Source organism: Arvicanthis niloticus, chromosome 11, assembly GCF_011762505.2.
Source record: "Arvicanthis niloticus isolate mArvNil1 chromosome 11, mArvNil1.pat.X, whole genome shotgun sequence".
NCBI classification, from domain to species: Eukaryota; Metazoa; Chordata; class Mammalia; order Rodentia; family Muridae; genus Arvicanthis; species Arvicanthis niloticus.
Genome location: NC_047668.1, coordinates 18,072,419 through 18,099,261, shown reverse-complemented (window position 1 = coordinate 18,099,261; position 26,843 = coordinate 18,072,419). Strand labels below are relative to the sequence as shown.

Sequence of the window (26,843 nt, the reverse complement as noted above, 5' to 3'; positions counted from 1 at the left end):
TACCATTCATAGATAAGACAAGAATCTCTTTCACCTAAGGCTCCTAGAAAGATATGTTAGCAGTGAAAGGATACTCATTCCTAGAAGCAAGGTATCTTATTAGGAAGTGGATTAACTAAACTGCACTTTTGGTTTCCATTACGTGCTACGTTTCGTATACATTTGCCTGCATAGTGCTATGTCAGCACTTCTTTAATGATAACGAAGTTGCTTTCTTTTATAACAAGAGTATTTATTTCTGATATTATATTGTGATAAACTATCACTGCCATATTGTCACCTCTTTCTTCTACACTATTCTATTGAAATATATAAGGGGCAAGAAACAAGAGAATAAAAGAAGTTAGATTCAACATAGCATTATTCAACATTTTAGGAGAAGAGTATTTTTGTGAGGGCTTCTGACATTTCATCAGGAGGTTATACAATTCAGTTCACACTGCAATGGGAAAAACTAAAACATGATGAATTCAGACAAAGGATTCAGAACAGCATGATGAACTGAAGGAGGGACAAGACACTACATAGAAGAGATCAGGAGAGCAAGGTGTCACTGTTAAAGGTATGGGACTGATTGTGTTCCTGCCCCTTCTCAGTGTGGAGAAAATCACAGCATTCTATCCATTTTCTAATTACACTCTCTTACAATTTCTGCTCTATTTAGTGGTCCGGGAAGTCATAATCACCTAATGCTGTATGAAAGGGAAATGGCTTATAATGCCTTGATAGATATGGAAAAGTCATTTTGTGGGGGAAACTCTAAAATGCTGGCTAAAAATGGTATCCACATTGATTGGAAGCTCTCTGTATTTTCAGAAATTTATAACCAACCATTGGTCTTTTGGAACATTCACTGAAAATTTCCAGCAATGAACCACTGACTTTCTACCCAAATTTGCCATCTTTACCTTCTACTTTTGGTATCCAATGACTTCCTGAGGCCCAATAGCTGAGAGTCACTCTAAAACCAGAGTTGTTCCTCTCTCTGAATCACATACTGTACCTTACAAGTGAAGGCCCACCCCTTCTCTCAATCGGATTCCCTTCGCCTTTGTCCTCATCATTGAGCCTAGGTTTTACTCTTACAGATTTCCTTAATTTACTGCTGAGTCCCCTCTCAATGGATCTTGTTTTGGGAATGTTTCCTTCAAGATAATCATTAAAAGAGTGCTACTATGATTTCCCCAAGATAATTCTGGTTTATAAGGAGGTCATCACTAGCTTTGGGAATACCTGCTTCCTTCTTTCAGCAAAGCGTAGCAAACCCATCAATGCTTGTTTGTTTTCACCCCCAGCTCAAATACTTCTCTTCAAGCCTCTGCTCTTCTTCCACACACTACCCTTCTCTGTTTATACACTCTACTCATTCTCTTTCTCCTCCTCCCATACCTATTATTCCTTCAGCCTGAGCGAGACAATTGGTTTGGTACAAACTCAGTTGTCAGAAAGCTTTCATTGGATGCATGGAAGTGGGATTTAAAGCAAAAATCCTAGACTAGAGCCTCAAACTGAAGAATAGAACTCAAGGGAGCTGCAGCCAAGATAAAAGTAACTGAGATGGAGACAGCTCCACCCTTTTTGTCCTACTGGGATGAATACTCTGGGTTCACCTGTGAGCAGTTACTGGAGCTAAAAAGGCACTCCAAGAAAGACTGAGGCCCTAATGAGGAGACTCTGGAGGCCTTGACTGAAAAGCTCAAACTGAGCAAAGGACTCATTAGGATTTGGTTCTTCAGTAAAAGGTGTGAGATGATGCTGAAGTGGTTGGCTAAGGCCCACACTTATTGGAAAATGAGTAGTTGCCACTTGACAACAAGAGAGACCACCAGGCAGAACTCCCAGAAGGCCTCTCAAAATGAACCTGGACTCCACAAAACTTTGGAAGCCTTGAAGAGTCTTGCACTCTCTTCTGGGTATCAAAGCAGAGACGGCATGTCCTAGGATTTCTGACTCTCTGGCATAGGCTCTTTTTGTTGATATTTTTTCAACTTTCTTGTTGGGGCAGGAGGCTGTTGGATTTTATGTTTATCACTGGTATATTAATAATAAAGCTTGCATTCATAGAAACAAAAAAAAAGAAAGAAAGCTTTCATCGACTCTCTTGTTTTTAAGTTGGATCCCTCTCCATTTTCAGAATCTTTGGTAATCTTCTCTCATAATATTTATATTACATTGTTATTGACTTCATTTCTCTACCAATAAGACAGCAATATCCTTAGCATTCATACTTAATCAACTGAATTCTCTGCCTAGTGTCTGGGATATATTAAGATGCTCAATGTAAATTTATTAAATGTTATTGAAAGATGAACCTCTGTATTTTCTAACTTTATTATTATTTGAATAATATTTCTTATGATCTAAATGATTTTATTTTAGGTATGCTAATATATATGTAATATTTTGTGATGATATACTGCCATCAAATAATATACAGTGATTACTTATCTGTAGAAAATATACAGTGTATAGATTTTCATTGTAAGTTCACTGAATTGTTGGTAAGAAACCTATGGAGTCACATGATGAAATACTAACTATTGCTTTTTTAAATTACAAAAACTAATTATATAGAGTCAAATATCAGAAATGCACTGCAAGATGTGTTCCAAATGATTTTCCTAATAACAAGGATATGATGAAGTCATTATCATTTACTTTATAGGCGTCATCTCTCAATATATGGCAGTTTAGACACCTGTTTGAAGAATCTCATCATCTTTCTTAGGAACAAATCCATGTTCACTCTCTCATGTAGATGATATATACTTGTTCCAGGCCTTTTTCTCATGAGTAGTTTTCATTTCACACCAGTCAAAAAAGCACTAGAAAAGTGGTAAGAGAGACCAGGAAGGCAGTAGCAGCTGAATTGCCAAAGGTTTCTTCTATGATACCCCCTCCCATCATGGACGTCCTTCTTACATTAATCATAATTTGATCATCCTCCTGAGGATGGAGGACAAAAACATCGAAGCAGGATATTTGTATAGTACCAATGGTGGTACATGTTTTCTTTAGAAACCAGTTTCAACTTTTTTCCTTTTGCTGGATTTCTGTCTTAATTCTAAGCAGGCAAGGCTGTGAGTATAGCCTCAGGGCCAGGAGTACCATTTGTGTAGCAGATTCTTGGGAGGCAGTTCCCATAAATTTGGATTTCTGACACTGTACAAAGAAATGTGCAATAATTTCCTCTTTAATTCACTGATTAAACATTAGTGATGCAAAGGAGATTCCCTTTGACCTGACAAGAAGGTGCATCAGGGTAGTAATAAATGCCACAATCTCACTCTTCATCTTTGCCATGTCCCCATCATTCTCCTTGCTCCCGGACTAAAAGGACTAAAAGGACTAAAAGGACAAGTAACCATTACCTCATAATTCTGTGGGTCAGACATCTTATGAGCTCCTCTGTTTTCTCAGATATGGCTTCCCTGTGCAGAAATTAAGTTGTTGAGACACTGTTCTTTTATGTGAGGGCTCTGAGGGAGAACCTGCCTCCTAGTTTATTCTGGTTGTTGACTAAGTGCTGTCGAAGTGACAGTACCCATTCCTTAGTTGCTGTAGGCCAGGAGGCCCTGAGCTCCCTGAGCTACTCAACTTCTTTAGCATTGGTCTTCCCCTACTTATTATATGTTTAATTTTCACATTCTAAAGCTCCCAAGGGTGTTTGGCTTCCTCCTCTTCTTCTAGCTAGAGAGCATCCCTTTCTTTTAAGGACTTACGTGTTGGCTTAGGCTAACGTAACATATACTAACATGACTAACATAAGCTCACCATCCTCTTTTATTCTCTCTATATTAGTTACTTTTCTATTGATGTGATAAAACATCATGATCACATAACTTACAGAAAGAAGGATTTAATTTTGGCAGACAAGGTAATCAGAGCAGCACCTGAGAGGTGACATCTCAAACCACAAACAGGAAGCAGAGAGAACACTGAAATGGCAAGTGTCCTTGAACTCTCAAAGCCCACTCTAGTGATGCGCTTCTTGCAGCAAGGCCACACCTCTTAAACCTCTCAAGAGTGTTACTAACTGGGCACTGAGTATTTAAATGCCTGAGCTTATGGGGCCATATTTCATTCAAAGCACCACATTCTACTCTTTGTTCTCCAGAGTCTCAAGTCCATATCATGCTGCGAAAGTCCCATAGACTTTAGTCTCAACACTACTTAAAAGTCCAAAGTCTCTTCTGAAATTCAAGGACATCTTTCAATTGTAAGCCAGTATATAATCAAGAAGAAAATTACATAGTTCCAACATACAATGACAACAACTATGAATTACTACTCTAAAGGGGAGAAATGGGGACGGGGTAAGAATATATAGGTCCAAAATCTAGCAGGGCAAACTCCAAATCCTTAAGCTTCATTTAAGGTGGCCCCACCTCTCCAGCTTGGCTGCCCTTAAGACATATCTCCCTCTTGGGCTTCAATCCCAGTGTGCAGCAATCTAATGTCTCCTTGCTCTGGGACCTCATGTATCTTGGGGTCTCCAGTGTAACCCAAGTTTCTTTCATACAGCTTCATACAATTTTCAGGTTCTGCACACTTTCTGCCTGGCCCCAGAGGTTCTCTGGAACCATGGGGGAAAGATTCTATAATCCCTAAACTAGTACATCTTTCATGACTGTGAATCTATCACCATACAGACACAGAGGCAACTTCCAATTTTGGCTACTAGCCTGGGATGGAGACTGGTACACTGGCTTACATTTGTAGAGGTTTTGTTTGTTGTTGCTTTCTCAGAACAGAAAGTTCCCTAGGCCTTCTCTTCTCTCAACTTAGAAGCTCATCTGGGTGTAGCCTCCTCCTGAGGGCGCCCGAACCTTTATTCCAACTCAGGTCAGGCCTTACTCCTTAAGCACAAGCCTTGGGTCTAACACTAAATTCTGGTGCTTTGGTTGTCGTCAAACTGTAAATTTTGGATTTCTTTCTGCCCATTTCTCATTTTCATTTTAGACTCGGATAAGAATGATTACTAATAGTCACCAAGGACAGTTAATATGAGCCTATTATGAAATCTCTACCAAAGCAATTAGTCCATTACTTTTAAATTTAGCCAAAGGCAAGTGAATAGAATAAAGTCAGAAACAGCCCCACTCTTTTCCAAAATATTACAAGAATGTTTTCTAGCCCAGTTGTTAATGTTATTCCACTGTGAAACATCAAGAGGCAGGTCCTTACTGTATGACTCTCAGCACTGCACTTCCCTAATCTCCCACTAGAATGGCGCATTAAGCTCCACTCACAGTGTTCTATCACTTTTCTAGTCCAGATTTTCAAATTCTTCCACTTTCCTCCATAAAACAGTAAGATCGGGCCTGCCACAGAAATATCCCAATACACTTTGTGATACAAATCCTGTCTTCAGTTACTTTTCTACTGCTGTGATAAGTTACCACAACCAACTTATCAAAGGGTTTATTTGGGGCTTAGAGTTTCAGAGGGATAAGAAGAGTCCATCATCATCATATCAGGGAATCGGACAGTAACCTGGCACTGAGGCAGGGACAGCTGAGAACACACATCTCCAACAGTAAGCACATACAGAGAGAGAGAACTTCAAATGGCAAGAGTCGTTAAGCTCTCAAAGCCCAACGCCCAGGGAAACACCTTCCTCTAGCAAGGCCATACTGAAGTAGAATAAGTATAGAAGGTCAATTATTAGATACTGCTATACTGCTGATTTATTAGTGATTGACTTAAAGCACTGCTGTACTGCCCATTTGCCAAGCATGACTTCATTTGCCACTTGGAGCAGACTGACCTGGAAAAATAGTTAATACAATGGGTCGTTGCCCTTAATAATCTGCTGACTGCCATGTATGCTTTTATAAAATCTTGCTTGGTAGTCTGCCCCACTTTGTGGTTTTAAAGCATAAAATAAAAATATAAAATGGACTCAGGATTGAAGCCTTTCAGAAGCTGTCTTGATTTCAGTCCACCATTGACATGTCCTCTCCTCCACTCTCATTGGTATTGGACTGCTTACTCCAGAGTCCCTCAACAACATCCCTGGAATTTCTTTTCAATGTGCCACTAACTAGGGACCAAGTATTCAAATGCCAAAGTCTAGGAAGAGACATCTCATTCAAAGCATCTGTCTTTAACTTTAATTGTACCTATAGAGTCCCTCAGGACACCTAAACAGCGTATTGATATTGATCATTTCTGGACTTAGAGAGGATGTATATATTCTGCCTACTAGTCCAATATCAAACCATCATTATTTGGTCAGCCTACCATATTCCTCATTACCTATTCAGAAATATGAGATCTTTGGATTTTCTCTCTGAGAAATTGGGGATGAGGAAAGACTGCATACACATTTGTCATAACTATTACTTATTGCTTCTTTATTTGTAACTGAGCTCAGTCAAACATTGAAAAGCAGAGTGAGCATTATAAAGAACTCCATCCATCACCTCACTATAAGCACTGTTAATATTTTGCCAATCATGACACATCTACTTTTCATCATCCTTTTGGTTTTGATGTATTTTCATATGGAAGAAATATTACTTAAAAGAGTATATGTTGTAGGCACTCACCTTGCCATGCTAGCGGCCACCTTGACTGACTACTAATTTGATCCCCTAGAGTAATCCTACTCAAGTTTTCTTGCTTGTTTCTCAGAATAATATAAATAGGCAAAAATTATTAGAGAGTTACAAGAAGTTTTTAAACTGGATGTCATCACTAAGAATGTGCCCCTTTGACATTAGCTCAAGAAGACAGGATTATTCAGCTCTGGATGATCCCTTTATTACTTTTATGTCAAGCAATGTAGGTGACCCTACTTCTTTGGAAGCACAGGAGTCTACTCACTGTTGTTGCCACCCAGGACTACCTTTCTCTCAGTAGACCCACTATGCACCATATGCTTTTGCCTGCACCTCTCTGTGTCTTTGTTTTCAGCCCCAAGCCTACTTGGGATTGCTTTCACATAAATCACCAGTAACTTATAGAAGAACTGGAAAGCCCTATTGGGAGTAGAGAAAAAAAATATACCAGGAAATATATAAAGGAATCCTAAATTGGCTTTGTATCATGATGGATAGCCTCTTTGTGAAATGCACCTGTTGTGTGGACATGAGAAAAAAAATGACTGGGTTTGGAGAAGCTTATTTCTGAGTGCTGCTTAGCCCATATTAGTGAGAAACACCAATCTCATCATAGCTATTGGAATTTAGTTGGCTATGAGAACTAGCTGAATGAACAAAATTATAATAGAATCAGGGAGAAAGAACAGAAAGAGATCTGCATCTCTTGAGCTTTCTGAGTCTCTAACCTGAGAACATGCAAAACTGAAATCCAAGCACTTCTGCTCTGTGACTTGGGAAATTTTCAAACAGGAAGCAGGTATGAGTTATTATTTTAAGATCAAAATGCAAAGAAGACAATTGGAATTCTAAGGAGGAGTGTTGGGGGCCGACTTTTAGCAGAAAGCGGCTATCAGCTTTGCAGCCATCTTGAGCCATATACCCTGACATGAGACTTGGATTACAATAGCCTACAACAGCTGAGAACACTCCGATAATCTTGGTTTAGATACCTTGGGTGTGTGAGATTAAAGGTGTGTGAGATTAAAGGTGTGTAACTTAAGAGTATGACTTAGAAGTGTAGAGATCAGATTTAGAGACAAGACCTAAGGGCATGATTAAAGGTGTGACCAAAATGCATGGCTTAGAAGTGAGACATATAAAAGGCAGAGGCAGACGGTAGAGAATCAGACACTTTTAGGAGACACTTAGAGGAAATATACACTTTTAGGAGACACTTCAGAGAGTACAACTTGGAACTAGGAATTAGGTTAGACAGTACAACTTGGAGTTAGTTATTAGGCATTAGGTAGCAGGCACTTGGAAGAGAACTTGGAAGAAGTAACTTGGAACTTGGAGGCACTAGGGACTAGGAACTAGGGACTAGGAACTTAGGACTTGGAGAGAATCAGACACTTAGAGGAAGAGAGACTGAAGAATAAACAGGATTGAAACACATTCTGTCTGGTCTCCATTCCTCGCGACCGCCCTCACTCTCTCTCTTGCTGAACCCTGATCCGCGGACTGGAGCGGCAGCTTGGGCCGGGATACAGTGGCTGCCAAACGCGGGGCAGCCCGGGCCTCAACATTTTGCTTGGGCCGCAACATTTCTGGCCACCGGAACATGGGGCTAGTGAGGTTCCCAACAGAGGAAAATTAAGAACAGCCTGTGAATAGAGAGCGCCGGTCTCTTCTGTTAGTGAACCTGCATTTTTGTTTTGATTAATATTCCCATGCAGACAGGGCTGGTGATGGTGGTTGTGGTAGTAGTGGTGGTGGAGGTGGGGTCCTACAACTCCTTAGTCCTACTCTCTTGCAGCTGCTAAACACTGTAGAAGTGTGTAAAGTTTCCAGGGAGATTATAAGTGCCTGGATAGTGAGGCTGTTAGTGGGAACTGAAGCCAAGAAAATGAACTCACTCCATCTTTAGACAGCACCCCATAATGCCAAGGGATAACGGAACCATTTCTTTGTATATTGGATCATCTTGGGTACAAGAGCCAAATCCAATAAAGAGGATCTGGCAAGACAGATGCCTCCATGGAAAACTGTGGCAAAAGTCCAGGGCATTTGGCTTGAATGTGACATACAAGAAGTCATTTATACCCTGGTTTTGGTTTTAATGCCTAGAATAAAATAAGATCTGTTGTGAATGACATAGCCCGCTATTCTTCCTCTTTAGCCCACTTGTCACAGACAAATCTCCGAGTTACAGATGTTCACTTACCAGAACTTTATAGGAGAATTTAAACTCAAGATATGAATTAACCAGATCTCCCCAGAGTTCCCATGGGCTAAATCACCAACCAAAGAGTATACTTAGAGGGACCTATGGCTCCAGTTGCATATGTAGCAGAAGATGGCCTTGTCAGGCATTAATGCGAGGAGAGGCCCTTGGTTCTGTGAAGGGTCAATGCCCCAGTATAGGGGAATGCCAGGGCGGGGGTGGGGGGAGGTGGGAGTGAGTTGGTGGGTGGGTGAACACCCTCCTATAAGCAGGGGGAGGGGAGATGGGATAGGGGGGTTCTGGAGGGCCGAAACCAGGAAAAGGAATAATGTTTAAAATGTATACAAAGAAAATATCCAATAACAAAGAGAGAGAGAGAGAGAGAGAGAGAGAGAGAGAGAGAGAGAGAGAGAGAGAGAGAGAAAGTAAGTAAGTATTGGGTGATACACTAAACGTGACCTTAAAACTCTTCCTAGTTCTGGAGGGATATTCAACAATAGTCAGGATACCTCCCAGTCTGATACACTAAAACCAAAGAAACCATAAAACATCTCGACCAGGCTCAGGTTTTAGCAGCCACCAATTGTTCCTGCGTGGCTGGTAAAAATAGTAAATGATGTCAGGGGATAATGGCTGACATGGAATTAATTATGGCATGTAGAATATAAACATGTAGAGGCTGTCCTTAGGCATGACATGAGACTTGTCCTCTCATACTGCCATCAGTCAGGAGGCTGACACAGTATTGGTACTAGTAACTCAACAGTGAAGGTAAGGAGAGGCTACAAGGACTTATCTCTCTCTAAAGCTATAGGAAGTCAAGGGTTGTTTAAGGGAGGGATCATAGGGTCCGCCCTTTCTCAAGGGTATATGAATAGTTAATAGCTGCTGAAAAAAAACAACCCTTTTTTATAGTAGTATACTTCACATGCTCCAGAAAATAAGCCTATTTAAAATTTATTGGTTCATTAAGCTAGATTTGGGTAGAATTCTTTATCTACATGCTATGTGTGGTGAACAGAGGTTTGCTCAGCTCCCTAGGAAACTTCAAACTAAGCACAACAAAGCTATGCCTATTTATGGTGTAGTGTCTAACACATAATCCAGGTCCTAGAAAAAAATGTTGTGTCTTCCATTGCATATGGGTAAACAGCTCTTTACTTTAGCTAATGGCATTTTCAGTAATGTTTTGCAATCAGTATCACAACAGTGTATGATGTATGTGTATGCATGTCTGAGTTTGTGTGATGTGTGAGTAATATGTGTGTGTGTATGTGCATGTGTGAGTGTGTATGATATGTATGTTATGTATATGTTTGAGGTGTGATATGTGGGTGTATGTGTGGGTATACACACACTATATATAGAGGTTAGATTAAAACTCAGATGTTAGTGCTGGCTTCCTATCTTGTTTAATGAATGGTCTCTTGTTGTGGAGGGTATTCTTGAAGGGTAGATGTAAATGTCAGGCTAGCTGGCCCATGAGTTCCCATAAATACTCCCCATTATAGGGCAGTGCTTCATCCATTGAGCTAAATATATAGTCTGGAGAACCTCTATTAAATGTTAATGAAAACAGACATGCTTTATCTTGGCATCAGGAAAGGGCGTGCACTCTGGGGAGTTATCTCATGATTAACAATCCAGTGCTTTATATATACTTCTGTGAAATTTTCTGTAACTCCTTGCACTCTACTAAGTGGAATTTGCTCAGTAGCAGTTATAGGGGTGAGTGAGGGGAACAAGATCAATATCTGTTTAGTAAAGGTTACTTAATGCTGTCATTCATATATCTCCTTGAACATGCCCAGACACTACTCAGTCATTCTCAGGTTCACTAAGTCTGGAATGCCTCCATCGAGCTGCAGATCTCAGAGTTGCTACAGCGATGTGGTAAATATAATGAGCCCTCTCCTTTCCTTACAAAAGGAGACACAGCTAGGTGCAAATGGAAGCCAGCATGCTGAGAAAAAATGTAGACAAGCCCCTCATCTCTCAGGCTGTTCTGCCCTTTCTTGATTTTTCAGTGTAGAGGATAAGATAAAATGTTACATTCTCTACCCAGCATCAGGGATCTTTCAAGCAAATCAAGAAAATGAGAAAAAACTTATGGACTGTGAGAAAAGAGTTCTAAAAGATGCATTTTATCAAACTTTATAAGGGACTGCTCCTAAATATATCCAAAGAGTTGCCAAAACTTAATGATATAAAAACAATAATAAAATAAAAATTGAGTGAAGGTTTGGCACCTCTCAACCTATACAGATGAGAAAACCCCCTATATTTAAAATACTTTTACATCACATATCATTAAGGAAATTAAAATTAAGCAACATATTTGTATAGACCTATTAGAACTACAGATACCTGGATATCAGTAACAGTAGGTTCTAAAGAGGAGGTGAGGCTGCAGTGCTCTTGGTCATAGAGATGAGAATGCAAACTGGCCCCATCACCATGGAAGACAGGGTAACAGTCTCTTGTAAAACTAAGCACACTTTGATTGCATGCTCTAACAATTATGCATTTTAGTACTTACACATAGACATTCAAAAAGCTTGTACATTAAATTTTAAAAGCAGCTTTTCTCACAATAGCTGAAACTTGGAGGCAAGATATCTTTCAGCAGATGAATAGATAACTTGTGGCATATCCAGATAATGAAATGGTATTCCACCCTAAAACATGTTATCAAGCCACAAAGAGTCTATGTAGCTATCTCTATGTATGTATGTTTCTATGTATATGTGTGTGTTTGTATGTATGTATTATGTGTTTATCTATCTATCTATCTATTTATCTATCTATCTATCTATCTATCTATCTATCTATCTATCTATCACATACCTCTAAGACAATTTTAAAAACATAAATCTGCCTATATAACCAATACGATATAGATTTTAACCCACTATTTGGGTTAATTCACAGGATTATGATTATCATTTTTATATGATTATTATATGATTTTGATGATATTAAATGATTAACAGTTTTACATTATTATTCATTTTTATATGAATGATTCACTTTATAATTTTTGAAGGATAGAGAGACTAGTTTCTAGTCAACTCAATGACAAACTTTACATACTCTGTATCTTGAAGATAAGTGTACAGATCTTTAAATTCCAACTAAGGCCAGAATTTCTAGAAGATTTAGACAAGGAATATAATACTAGACAAGTCATGTAATATTTAATGCCAGTAACAATGGCTTCAAAGACTGAATGTAATGATTCAGCTAATATGGGTGGAGGAAAACATGAATTCTTAACCATAGGCAAAGATCTACAGGCAACTAAGAAAAGCTGAGAGTGGGAAACACAGTCTTTTCCAGGGAAGAGCCACCAATACCAAATAGCCCAAGAAACAGACATACAAGTAACATCATTGACACTGCACAGGTTATTTATGTATTATATGTAAATAAAGGAATATATTTTTTTAGAAAACTCTGGGCACATCAGCTATGCTTCTCTCTCTCTTCCATTCCTTCATGGATTTGTGCTTTGATTTGCATGACGAAAACCGCTTGCATATTACTCTTAAATTTCTAATGTGATTCCTACTTTGGTAGTTATTTTAGAAGGATATTGTCTTTGCTGAAATGGCTTTTCAGAGCATTCCCCTTTTCTCCCATCTATTTGCTTGCTTATCGGAAAGCTGTAAAGCTTTTTATAACTTCACATAGGTTACATTTTCTTTCGTAGTATCCTGATTTCTAGATCACAGTTGGGTCTCATGATTGTTTTCTATACTTTCCAGCATCTCTGATTTGGAGCCCATTATACCTGACAACCCAAATAGACTCTAAATAACTTCAAGGGTTTCATTCATTTCTACGTGGTCTAGAAGACCTCCTTTTTTTTCCTTAAAGAAAGGAAATGTGTCACAGTAACATGTAAATAGCAATAGTTTCATTAGTTGAAGGGAAGGTCCTGTGGGAATAAGACAGCTCACTTTAGGATTTGCTGTTTGTTTTCAGGTTGATTTGGGGTGAGATAGCACAATGAAGTGGGGATGCTCTGAGGATAGAAATTTGAGGCTGAAATACTTACCAAGCATCAGTCCTCAAGTGCAGTATCACAGAGGGATTGTGAATGGATGATAGATGGCTCTTTGATAAGAGGTGAGCCTGCTCTGGGAAAGAGTGTCCGGTCTTTCTAAGACACTTAGATTGGTGGATGGATGGATGAGGTTATGAGGGCAGTTGAGGAACAGGCAGGGAGAAGAAATGGAATCTGCTAAGTACAGGGTTAAATAAACAGAGAGATTTGTAAAGGAACAACTGATCAGTTCTGTGAAAGGACTATATTAATAAAGTCCAATAAAGACTGAAAAGCAGAGACTGATGGGAAGAGAAGAAATCAGAGGGATAGATAAGAGGCCCATATATTTATCAACCCAAAGTTATACAATTTATGGACCAAAGAGTTTATGAAATTTTCCCCTAAGTTCCATAAACCCTACATATACTCTACTATAAATAGTTTGTTTTATAATTCTAAATGATTTTTTATAAATTGTATTATTAATAGAAAATCTGGCATTATTCACTGTGTAAATAAAAATATACTTCAAGAAAAACAGAAACACTAGCATATTAAACAGAATTACACTCACACATATGAGCTAAAGCTTTGTGTGTGCTCTGATACTGGTACACTTGTACATAAATTTCATCTTCAACAACCTTTAGAAGTAAATTTATATTTTATTAAGCATATTATAAAAATCATATTTATAATTAGATTCTGAAAGTAAAATGTTGAATTATATAGATGTGTTAGTTCACTGTAATATCCTTGATAATAATAAACAAGCTTCCTTTAATTCCTATTGTGCTGACATAATAAGAAATCAAAATAACATGAATGTATCCCTTGGGGATTTTATGCAGTAACTTTAAACTCTAAAATTCATTAATATTTTCCTAATATAATAATAATAATAATAATATAATTACATATATATTTACAGGTAATGAAATGGTCTATTTCCCTTAATTTATGCTATTAACTTAACTCTTCTTATTCAAAAATAGTTCAAGAGCTTATAGTTCTAATGACTGAATAAGATAATCTACACAGAGAGTTACACATTTACATATAAAAATATATATGGAAAATTAAGAAGAATTCTGCTTTTTCTCACACTATACTTGCATTAGTTTAAGGATTGTTATAAACTAAAATATGCTACTTTACAGACTCAGAAATCAAGTGCAACAAGGAAGAGTTGGCAGAACTATGCAAGGGCTATTTTTCACTACTTGGCACTACAATCCTGAATCCTGTAGGCCCCTTGAACGCTTCTCAGATTCAGAAACAACATAAGCCATGGCACCCATTCCATATCTGGGAGTTCTTCCTCTACAGAAAAATATGCCCCAGGAGACCCCATGGGAGTGGGTACTAAAGAAGGAGGAGCCAGTCTTCCTAAGATGCTCTCTGTTAAATTTATAGATATTACTTATTCCTAATGTCACAAAGTTAACACTGTGTGTGTCTGTCTGTCTGTCTGTGCAAATGTATATGCAGGTGTGCAAGCCTGTTTATATATCCACGTGTGTCCATAGAAGCTATTTTTTTTAACATAGTCACTTGAAGGATGGAGCTCAATCACTTGTTAGACTGACTGGCCAGGATTATAGAAGCATGTTTCCTTTATGTCCACGTTTTTAATTCTAGGTGCCAGTGAACTGAACTCTCATCCTTATGATTTTGTGACAAACATTTTGCCCAATTAGCTATTTCCCTAGCCCCAGCAATTAATTTTTCTTTTCTGGTCAAAGAATAGCAAGTATCAAGTCATGAATACAAGAACTGGCTGGAACTGTAGTTGTGGGTACAGAGACAAAGATCTCTGTGAATAGATCTTTGTATTACGTCATTGCCCAAAGGCAAAAAGCAGCAATTTTAGAAATTCTGACAATCAGAAAAATGTTGTTTTCTATATAAGAAGGCATCAGGTTTTGGTTGTAATTATCTCCTTTAGCTCCTTTTCTCCTTCCCTCTCTCTCACACTCTCTTTACCCATCTTTTACTAGGTCTCCTATGTAACTCAAGCTGGTGTCCACATAGTAATCCTACTGCCTCAGCCTAACCCATATATTGAAACTATGTGCTTATACTACTCAGCCTGGGCAAACCCAAATCTGTTACATTTACATGCAAAACTCAATAAATGGGAATTAAATCAAACAGCAGATGCAGAACACTGTGTTATTGATACATAAATGAAAATTTGAACAAAATTTCAGGTCAAAAATTAATATTAACTGACAAAAGTAAGACTTTTGGTATGTATATTAAAACCTCTACTTATCAAACATAAATTGAATAGACAGCCATGTTAACCAGTTGGCAGATAGCTGCTCAATTTCCTTTTGATTTTCAAAAGTGATTCAAACAATTATATACATTAGGCACACAGTAAGTCTTCTAAAATATTCTGGTGTTATAGGACATTCTTTTTTTTTTTTTTTTTTTTTTGGTTTTTCGAGACAGGGTTTCTCTGTTTAGTCCTGGCTGTCCTGGAACTCACTCTGTAGACCAGGCTGGCCTCGAACTCAGAAATCCGCCTGCCTCTGCCTCCCAAGTGCTGGGATTAAAGGTGTGCGCCACCACTGCCCGGCAGGACATTCTTGTAAATGGGAGTTGGGACATTTTTCACATCAGAGAAAAACTCACCTGGAGAGACATGGAAGGCTTCAGGAAGACCTAGACAATTTATTTCTCAGATATGTGTTTATACACCTCATTTGATGACAGCTACAAATCCCATTCATGTAAAGGGGGAAGTGTTTATGAAGGTGGGGATATTTTTTGATCTAAGACAAATTGCTCTGAGCATGTCCGTCCTGAAAATATGCCTATTTAATGGAAATTAATGTTAAACTGTAGTAATAAATATATTAAAAAGAACAACTCTTGTACACTCTTGTAGGTACCATTCAGTTAAGTCTGACTCAGTTTGCCTTTCCAGTTAACTTGCTCTGAATTATCTAAGCTGTAGGTTTCTGCATGACTTTTGATTATTTTACAGAAGTCAGGGAGGGGGATTTACAACTCTCAAGTGAGAATAGGCTTACCTGTAAAATCGCAACCTCATTACGAAGCTGACTTTCTTGTTTTGTTGGAAATCTTAATTTGTCAATAATCTTAATAGCTACATCTCTTCCTGTTTTACGATGTTTACCTTCAAGATAAAAATGAGAAACATTAAAAAATAATTAATTAGCAAATTAACAGTTGTAGTTAAAGTGTTGGCCATATAAACTACCTTGAAATTATGTTCCATCAGCACCTTTGATACCCATTGTCTTCTGTTCTTGCATCCTGTTCTCATGGTTTTCATTGGTCCCTTCCAGATGGCTTCCCTCTATCCGTGTATTCCCTTGGGTTTATGGGAATTCACTTTCTTGAAGATCAGTCCTCATGTCTTGACTCACAGTTCCTGACATAGTGACCGCTTCATGTAGCTCACTCACTTCTTAGTCATTGTGGAGGCCACGTTCTCTACCCTAATTGCCTCCATCTCTATATATCTACTCTTAACACTCCCAGTCTTCCTTGTGGAGCTCCACCCCTGTTACACACAGTCTTTCGGGTCTGTCAGTGTCCAGTGTTCAAAGTCTCTTCTGATTGCTGCTCTCTCATCTGTTTTATCATCATCCCTGCCTCACCATCACCTACGTGCTGTGACATATTTTCCACACTCAGTCGACCATTATTTTTAATATGCAATTGTTACATTGTAGAAAAATAAACTAAGCTTGGTTTCTCTTATTACAGGACTATATATTAAGGCAGTGGTTACTACTCATGTTTTCAGTGCTTAATATTCATTAGGTTTTCATAAAACTTCAGTTTTCATAAGATTCAAGATTGATTTGAAAAATAGAGCAATTTAAATTTTCATATTGAAAATTCTGTATTTAGAGTTTTTGTAATTTTATGATAAAAGTAAACAATAAGTAAAAGTGTTAGACATGATTATTTTATAAAACACAAACTCATAAAAATAACTTGTTAATTACCAAAATAAGTTGAGATATCATTTTTTATAGCAGGTAAAAGTTTAAAATTACTTACATAAAAGCTTGAAAAATTTGACTCAACTGTCTAGGATCTAAGTAAAAAACACCAACATTGACCTTAAAAGGCTAAAACATTTAGATACTATAAATTGGATATATGAGGAAAGGTTAGAGTTCAAGAGTTCCAGGTTCACTGACAAATAGTACCTGTGAGGATCTAGTCCAAGATGGAAAGAGAAAATGGAACTGCTTTGCTTATAAACTACAGCTTCCATGTTTCTAAAATATTTTCTCTAAATAAAAAAAAATCAAACTACTTCAACATTGTTAATAGGGTTTTCAAATACATATGAAAACAAGTTTTTCAGGAATAGGAAACTCAAAAAATTTACCAGTTTTTCAAAGAATGGTTATCTCAGAAGAAGCCCCTCTGAAGGTGACTCCCAGACACACAGATATATATCCCTTTTTTGTTTATATTTTTCTTGGTAATATAATATTTTTATACACAGCTGCTTACATTTTTAAGTTCATAAAAGACATTTATTGAGCCTACTCACCTCCATAAACAATTCCAAACTGTCCGGAACCCAGAACTTCATCAGGAAAAATCTGATAGACTGTGCTGATATCCTACAGGTACATATTCAGAAAAAACAAAGACAGGGGGAACAAGCTTTAATCCTATTACATTTTATAATTACTATTGGCTGATGGAATATAAAGCTCACTTAACACTTGTAAATGTTGGATAAAACTTCAATGACTATAATATTCAAATTACATTCATATAATATTTTGAAAACTATTCTGCCCTTAAGTACTTGGGATATGGCACATTTTAATAGAGAGAAGTGGGATCTAAAACCAATCAATGGAATTTACTATAAATATCTGGAAATGTATTCTTATTTCTGCACTAGTAATTTAGAAATTTCATTAACTACTCCATGGGCCCATCACATGTCTGTAGCAATCCAGCTTCACCTTCAGGCCAGGAAAGTGAGGCTATTCCTGGTTATGTCTCATTTCTACAAGAACCTAAGCTAGAGACAACCATTCCAGGAATCCCACTTACTACATAAATGACCCACACAGTATTGCCACTTGGAAAAATATACTCGCTGGATAGAGAGTGAGCTAATCTGGGTTGCATATCGCACATTTTGGTAAGTGTCTTCATGGAAACACTACAAAACATTTACTTTTTCTTTTTCCTGGTACTGTGCCTCCTAACACATTTTCTGCCTATTTCAACTCTACGACTCTTTATTTTGTTAAATCACTTTTCAGCCACATTCTCCTGTCTATAATGTACATCCACCATTTTCCTTCTCTTCTCTTGGAAAGCAACTAGGAAGCTTGTGTACTGTGATCCCTTTGGAGAATTCATAAGGTGAATTCAAAACTCTGGCAATGAAAATCATTATTCTGGTCCCTTTTTTTCCCCCTGCGGCCAAGCTAACTAACAAATTCTTTAAAATTTCTTTGAAAATTCATTTCAGATTTTTTCAGTGAACAACCAAAATAAAAGGCCTCTGAGATCCCCAAGAAACTACCCAGGAAGCTTTAGAGTATCCTGCATTCCCCAAGGTCTTCTCTGTCTAAGCAAGTGCAGAAGAACCATGCAGTCTTGAGACCTGCATCTCAGGATGTACAGCATCCAGTCAACCTTCACTCTGATGTTGCCTCCTATAATTCATCCTTGCCTTTGTTCAGTTTAAACCAGGTCATCAAGAATTCCAGGGACAAGAGCAGTACTGAACATATATTCATGGAGTTTGTTTTTTGACAAACAATCTCAAGTCACTGTAAGCAGGATGGCACACTAGTTTCTTCGAGTCTTAAGTACAGCGAGCAAGCAGTTAATGCTGTTGATCACAGCACTGAGGTAGGAAAAGGCGTTATTGCATTTTGAGTACTGAGATGAAATCAAGCAAATGCAGCCTCATGTAAAACATCTCACAACATGATCTGTAACTTCTGATTTATAAAAAGTCTGTGTTTGGTGGCAATGGTGACCATGGTTCCTGATTTAAGGAACATTTCTGAAATATAGACTGTGGTATGTATATATGACTAAGAATATCTATAACCCTTTTCTTATCAGTGTGACTTGTTAGCAAGGAGGTAAGCAACAGCATGTTAAAAAACGTCTACAAATAAAAATTTTACGTTATTAAGGCATCTATTTTACTGTGCAATCCCAACTATTAAATTTCAAGGATCAAGTGTGGATCAGTAGTACTCCGAGCTGTCACTACAAGCCTGCCTTCCTGCAATGTTCTTGGTAAACCATTTGTCCTATTTTGATTTAAAAACAAACAAAAGCAACCCCAACAAACAAACACACACACAAAAAAAACAAAAACAAAACAAAAACTGCAACAAACACAAAAATAAAAACAAAAAAAAAACCAAAATAATTTCCAAGATAAATATGAAAAGTTGTTTATTACACTATAAATGTCTGTTATTATAAACAGACCTGGAATATAGAAAAATCAGTAAACAATGTACTATTTTTAAAATATCATGGGAGAAAATAAACAAAATTAGATAAATAAAAATCTATCACATTCTATTATGCAGTAATCACATTCTGGGATTTATTAATAAATACAGACTCACCACATTTTCCTGAATCTGGCAATTTGAAACGGAAATGCTCACAGAAATATCTTCTGGAAGTGCATGTTTAAAGAAACAGGCATAAAATAGTTAAGGAATATTTAAAAAATATCTCAGTGAGCAACATTTACATCTACTGTATTTACATTAATCACAGCAATTAGAGTTTTCTACAAAATTTCTATTAAAATATATTAGTTCCCTTAACATTACAAACTCTATAGTTTGTTTTTAAATATGTATTTGTCAGCATAGTGCTCAGATTAAAAAAGACTTCCAATTCTGGCTTTGCCATGCAACAATTCTGTTAAATAACAGACAACTAATTTTCTAGAAATTAATTGTTTCTGTTATAATGCTGACAAATCATTAAGGAATGGGCTTTTCATCCTGGGATAAGGTGATCAAGTAGCAACAACAGTCATGGGTAGAGAAGGAGGAGGGGATTTGTGGCAAATAGACTTTTTCCTATTTGTGCATTCCAAGTAAAGCTCAAACTGACTAAATGGTTTCTTTTAGGACCAATAGCTGTGGGCACCTGTGGTCATGTAGAATATAGGTTATACTTGACTTTATAAAGGTCTAATTAAAATAAGTACAACAATTTAATAAATGAAATATTTTAATAAGCATAGCAGTTTTTCTTCAGTGATTCCTTGTTTAAACAAACTGAAGGCATCACAGGGAGTCTTTCTTTATCATCTCTTGGGAAAAGCAGGTCTCTTACTGAGCCATCAGGAGCCTGAGTGTACTAGACTGAAGCCATTGGACTCACTGTGTGAGTTGGTTGCGGAGCCAACAGAGGAGCCCTTGGGGATGACAGGCATGAGAGCATGCTGGATGGCAACCTCCCACATCCTGGCCACATCTGTACCGACGCCGCTGGTGAGAACATTGTTGTTTGGTGGGGGACTTGAAGGGTTGACCACGTTTTCTCCCACATAATACACTACATTTGCTGTAGTGATTTCAAAACAATGAGGATTAGCTCCAATGGGAGTTAATGCTGAAGGTTTTGCTGATTCCAGATGTAAAATTTCTGATAAAGGAATTTCCTGTGGAAGACAAAGTATGGTTAATGTAGTTAACTAAAAGTATGTCAATTATTAAATAAAACCCATGTCATGTGAGAAAGGAAGTTACAAATAGAATATACAGAAAATATTTTATGACATATACAATATGCACAAAATGCAATTTTTATAACAAGAGGTCTTATCACACTTTCTGAAAATGTTCCTTTCTCTCTTCCTCTTTCCTTCTCTCTTTCTCTCTCTCCCCCTCTCTTTCTCTCTCTGTCTCTCTCTGTGTGTGTCTCTCTCTCTCTAACACTGGTCCTTTGGCAGATGGAAGAATCTAACAGAGCTTAGAAGAAAATTATAACATCTTTAAAAAAGCATTTGGGTATTTATGGCTGTTTTTTATTTCAAGTGTTTCTTTAATTACCTCAGTCAAACATATGTTGATTCTATATTTGCTAATATAATATAGTTACACAGAGGAGTGTTCACTGAGAAAAATCACAGCAATTGGTTTACAAAGTAGTCTTGTTTTTAAATAATGTGTGCCTGCACCACTATTAGCCATCTTTGAGACACGATCTCTCACTGAACTCAGGCTTACGCAAAGACACCAGAAGTCTGCCTACATCTGCTGTGAACTACATTAGAGCTATAAGACATATTAGAATATGCCTGGATTATCATCATCATCATCATCATCATCATGCATTCTGAGAATTTAAATTCAGATCCCAGATCCCCATGATTAAGTGATTAGTACTTTATTGAATGAGCCATCCCTCCCAAGTGCAAAATTAGTTTTTTTAAAAGTCATTTAAGTATTGAAAACATGAGGTGCCATACTGTACTGCAAGATGCATAAAGTAAACTAAAGTAATCATTTTATTTTCTTAATTTAAAACCTTTTCTTTTGTGTCAGAACTGTGCAATGGGGACCATGAAGTATCACAGGAACTAAGCTAGATACTACTTGTATATTATTTAGTGTAGAAAAACAGACAATTGCTGATAAATAAACGGATGTGATCCTTATAAATGTGGAGGAATGGATCTACCTGTTAACCTCCAGTGCTGGGTTCCTGAGGATGTCAGAATTTACTCTTAGTCACTGATTGTGACCACTGACACTCTAGTGAAAGCAGACAATTCTGCTAAAGTGCTTCACTTAGCTCCCTCTCCATTTCCTTCTCCACTATCCTGCTCCTCACCAGGCCCTGGGCCAGAAGCACTTTGTTGGCAATTGTGAGACACACAGATGAACCAATGTCACATCTGAATTCCTACAAAAACTGCATACCACCAATTAAAAAGGTCTCCCTCAGGAGCTCAGGAACAGCCACACTGTTGGATGTGGACCAACTTCCTGCGTACCTTAAGGAACACCATGAGGCAAAACTGAAAGAAGCCAGCCTCACCTTGTAGTACCGGCTTCCGGTGTCGTTTTGGAAGAGTGTAATGCACTTGCTGTCCAATCTCCAGTAATGCCTTTTCCGCTGAAATGGAAGTTACAAAACTTTAAAAATCTGCACGCTTTATAGAAAACAAGTGCAATTTCTCAGAGGGAACATGGATTTGATGGTGAAAAGCTTAAGGGCGTTATACCAAAATGACTCACAATTTAACTCAAGAAGCGATTTAATGAGCATAATGTGACATGTTTCTGTACCTACTTCTAAGACTGTGAGTTATAACAGAGACACTGGATTAACATCCTGGGAAGTACCTGGTTTGCCGTTCATATGCACACAATGAATACCAAAATACTCCCATTTTTTTTCTTAACATTTATTTGCTTAAAAAGCTAAAGGAGATTTTGTACTCTACAAAAAAAACAAAAAAAAAAAAACAAAAAAAAAAAAAAAAAGAGCTTAGTAGCAGGTAGGTTTGTATGTGTTTATCTTTCAGAACATGACAGGCCCTGAGGATTCAGCTAGGCATATTCTTGTCTACTCTCCATAGAACACTGAATGCTACATCACTAAATAACTTTCATTAGATGGAAGGTTTGACCTCATGTTTCCAAGTTTAGACAGATGGACTTGACACTTACATCCTCTTCAGCTGGCTCCTCAGCTCATCGCTGTGACTTAGTGACTGAGTTTTTGTTCACTCAGTACACCACCTTTGCGGGGACGCATGCATTAGCATCTTTTCAGAAGCAGAGACTTAACATCATTTTTTGGTGTCTCTCACAACCACTCTTAGACCAAACAAACATTAAATATACCTTAAATATTTTCCAACTGGCCCCAAAAGAAAGCTATAGTATTCACTTTGAGTCCTGAACTTAATTTTCTCTCCCATAAGAAGGTGTGTAAATTATAAATGATCAATTAAGGTACACGTGTCTCTTTACCTAAAGGCATGGTGGAAATCCTACTGAAGGGTAGAGACAGAAACAGGACAGTGAAAAGCTCTCACTGAATGTCAATTAGTTAAACTCTTAGCCACGCCTCAAGGATGCGTTCTTCTGGCCATATACACAACTTTATTATTCAGCTATTCAGGTCCTGCTGGTAAGAAGGGAAACACACTACAAGGTTGTCATACACCTTAGTGGCTCAATTTTTAAACAAAGTGTTTAGGTCTTGAGAATACATAACAGTCATCAGTGTTCTCTCCTGCTTCCCAGAAGGCAGTTTCCTTGAAACCTGTAGGCTACAGAGGGACATACTAAAACCATGTAGTACTCCTTTCATGGCTGTCCTTGGAATGATGTAGATATTCCAGTCGTCTTCAGACTTTTTTTTTTCTGTTCTGGACTTGCATTGTACAGTTTATTCTAACCCCAATGCCTCTTTACTTACATCAAACATCCAGATAGCAAATGCTCTGCTGACCCCATGCCTTTGCTGTGAGGTCTACTCCCAAGAACTCACATATCCATCGTCCCCCCGAGGCATCAGATTCATAGCAAGCAGTTCTGTCTTCTTACCAGTGTGTCCTTGCTGGTGTAGTGGACCATCCACCCTTCCTTTATCACTGTGCTGCTCCTCCGCTTTGTGTGCTTGACAGACTGCACTACCCTCATGAGCGGGATGTTGTTGCTCGTAGAAGGGCTTGAAAAGTCAAAATATGTTAGCAAGGAAATATTTTCACATTCAGGATCTTCTTCCCACGAATAAAAGCTCATTTAAACTATTTCAAAGCACAAGTCAAAGAAATGCATATCTTATTTTCAGTGAAATGTACTGTCAGAGGTTGATGGCTCAGAAAGTGAGTTTCTTGGGGGAGTGACAGGTACTTCAGATGTTCACTTTAAAATTCCCTAGGCAGAGTCAGATACATAGAGATTTTCTCATTGAGCTTGATGGCATTCAAAGTTTTAGGAAAACAGCAGGGTTTACTGTCGGTGTTTGGAAGCCACAGAATTCAAAATCATAGAAGAAAGTTTATGATACGCAACAGGCACAACGATAATAATTTATAGATAACGTATTTCTATACAAACTGTATGTGAATGATTTCTTCAACAAATAATAAAACAAAACAAACTAGAACTTCTCAGATGAGCTTAAAACTAGCCTTTTACCTATCTAGTATTCATGGGATTCTTCTCATCCTTCACTTTTTTTCTGTTTTAAGTGATTCCTTTCGTACCTTTTTCCTCATCCCCTCTCTTCATGATTCCCACGAATCCTCAGGTACAAAAGAACTGTATGCTCTTCAAAGTCATAAGACTAATAATTTTCCCTACTAAAAGAATGTTTATTATTCTAGTAAATGGAAGACATGCACCATATATTTGCATGATCATGGTTAATTTCAATGTGTTAATACATTTGACATTTGTAAACTGGACAGAAAATTGTCAGTATGGCTTGTAATGTGAATTAGTTAGAGTGGGAAACTTTTTCTGTAAGGAGTCAGGTCCTGAGGATCTTGGGTTTTGCAGAATTCACCATTTAACCATTGTAGTAGGGAAGCAGCCACAGACAGTGTGAACAGGCATGGCCTCAATAAGATTCAACTACACAGCAGGAAGCAGTTCCATTTGACCTGGTGGCCATGCTAGACTGACTAATAATATGAAAAGTGAAGATCACACGGGGCTAAAATAATAAATGTAGGTAATAGGTAGAAAATTACATAGACTTCTGAAATAAAGTGAAAAACAATGAGGTGCATACAGACTGTGATATGTACAACAGAAATCAGCCTTAAAGTAAATGATTTCTGCTAAGGCTGACCCCTGGATATTGCATTTCCATGCAATGAACTCTGAGTTAACATTAACTATTAACTTAATAGTGACCACAGTAAATATGTGTATCCCTCATGCACAAAGGAAATGGGTCAACAGATAAATAATACCAGATCTGAAACAAGCTCTTCTCCCAGGGCAACCAGGCCTCCTCATTCCACAGGCTTTCCTATATATTACACAGCTATTCAGTACAAAGTCAGGAACATTCTTTCTTTTATAGACTGAACCACTTAAGAGCTTGAGGAGTCCTACTGGGGTTCTTACCTGATGGTTCTGTTGGAGTCTTCCTGGTCTGCATCTGGATCTTGCATCTCTGCACCATCGCTCTGGCCCTCCACTAAAGCCATCTCAGTATCCTGGACCATGGCCTCGTCCATGTCATCCATGAGCCCACTGTTCCGCTCGCTGTCATTGTCATCGCTCCCTTCTTCCATGACAACATCAGATTCTGCCCCAGGGCTAAGCAATTCTGGAAAATTGTTGGACCCAAGAAAAATAATTCTAGACTCTTGGGGCCGGTGCTTAAGGTAAAGGCAATCCTAACAAATCAATTACAAGTCACTCCTTGCCCCATATACTAACTGAATCATAGTATGTGAATATATGAAAAAGTAAACACACAATTTCACAGCCCGATGCTTCTTTCCCATTTTCCAAGGCAAATGCACGTTAAAAATGAAGAAGCTCTAAAATGAATCTCAGGAAAACAGTTCAGGGAGGCCCCATCCAGCACAAGAGAATTGAAAACAGAAATATTTCATGGATCAGGCCTCCTACAGAAAGAAAGACATGTGGGTGTTGTCTTCACATGAAAAGGGGGTCACCTATAACTACTATTGCAGTTAGCATTTAAATCATGTATCCCAATATATTAAACTGTTCTCATGAGCTCTAGCTTTTAAATACCTAAAGTATTTTGCTCATTTTAAAATAAGAACACCAGATCAATCAGAGACTGTGAGCCTCTAAATCTGGGATGTTCCCATTTTACCGCATTGCACTGACTACATGGGAAAATGCAATCTTCAAGTTATCAACATCACAAACTTCTCTATGTCCCCTGGGTTCTAGTTATCAAGTCCAATTGGCATTCCCTGGGATTGAAAAAGAGTCAATATCACAAGCTTCAGAAAGTGGGAAAATCGCCAAGCTTTCAATTTTCTCACTTAACTTTGGCCCTCTAGGCTGGAAATCTGTATGCATAAGAATGTTTTCCTAGAAAGTGCCCCTTCCTGCCTTTTGTCCCCTTCTATGTCTATTTCTTTGAGAATAAATGCAATAATCTATTGTTTAGCTTTTCATAATACAAATAGCTATTTATCTTCTTGAGTTTCTATAACCAGAGGATTTAGAAGTCCCTTGGTGTAAAGATTGAACCTAAACAGCTCACAGTCTATGGAGAACTAGAGCCTGGATCCTAAGTCACTGATGAAAGGTGACAGCCTATAGGGATACTATTTAGGGGAAGGAAGTGTATCAATGCTAATACATGTTGTTGGATTGTTCTCAAGAATATATTCCAAATACAGGAAGAAACACTTTCTGCTGGTTGGCCAAATTAAACTCTTCCTGTTTTGGACTCAGGTTCACACCCATGTATACACTGGAAGCAGGAGCCTGCAAAGGCTAGACGTCTGGATATTTGCTTCTAGTCCAGTCTGTGATCTTGCCTTTCATCAGTAGGTAGGGACGGAAGTTAACTTATGCCTCAGTGCTTCAAGAAAGCATGGCGGGGAAACTACATGGGAGCGCTCGTTTGTAGGTATTCCAACAGGGACTTTTTGAACAAATGAGGCGTAGGGAATAAAATAACAAGGATAGGCAATGCAAATTTTCAATATTAATTGTATACTGTATGAAGGTGTTGTATTATTATTAAGTCAAAAACCCAATGATCTGGAATGAACCACTGTTTATTTGGACCTGAATTACAAATTTCTCAACTGAAAAATAAAAGAGAAAAACCCTGATAAAGCAAAATCACCACCTTCTGTGATGGGCATGCAACACAAAATATGGCTATGAATTGTTTGTTCCCTACCTCCATTGATGGTCACTTCACCCAAGCAGTTGTTTGGTACTTTTGGCGCACAGCGTTTGTGACAATTGAATCTGCAATCTAATCATGATGGTTTTAAGATGAAGCAAACAAACAAACAAAAAAACCA

The 26,843-nt window shown here is 37.8% G+C and overlaps 1 protein-coding gene across 2 annotated transcripts in view; it reads right to left on the bottom strand.

Annotated features, from left to right (window-relative positions):
- Positions 1-26,843, bottom strand: part of Prkd1 (protein kinase D1) — a 269,305-nt gene that overhangs the window by 27,435 nt on the left and 215,027 nt on the right. For both annotated transcript variants that reach the window (XM_034514444.2, XM_034514445.2), the window contains 8 exons: positions 26,717-26,794; positions 24,940-25,144; positions 23,404-23,527; positions 21,884-21,961; positions 20,222-20,501; positions 19,447-19,499; positions 17,376-17,448; positions 15,868-15,974 (listed from right to left, as the gene is read on the bottom strand). In XM_034514444.2, coding sequence (XP_034370335.1) covers positions 15,868-15,974; positions 17,376-17,448; positions 19,447-19,499; positions 20,222-20,501; positions 21,884-21,961; positions 23,404-23,527; positions 24,940-25,144; positions 26,717-26,794 — 998 coding nt within the window. The remainder of the gene's footprint in view (positions 1-15,867; positions 15,975-17,375; positions 17,449-19,446; positions 19,500-20,221; positions 20,502-21,883; positions 21,962-23,403; positions 23,528-24,939; positions 25,145-26,716; positions 26,795-26,843) is intronic.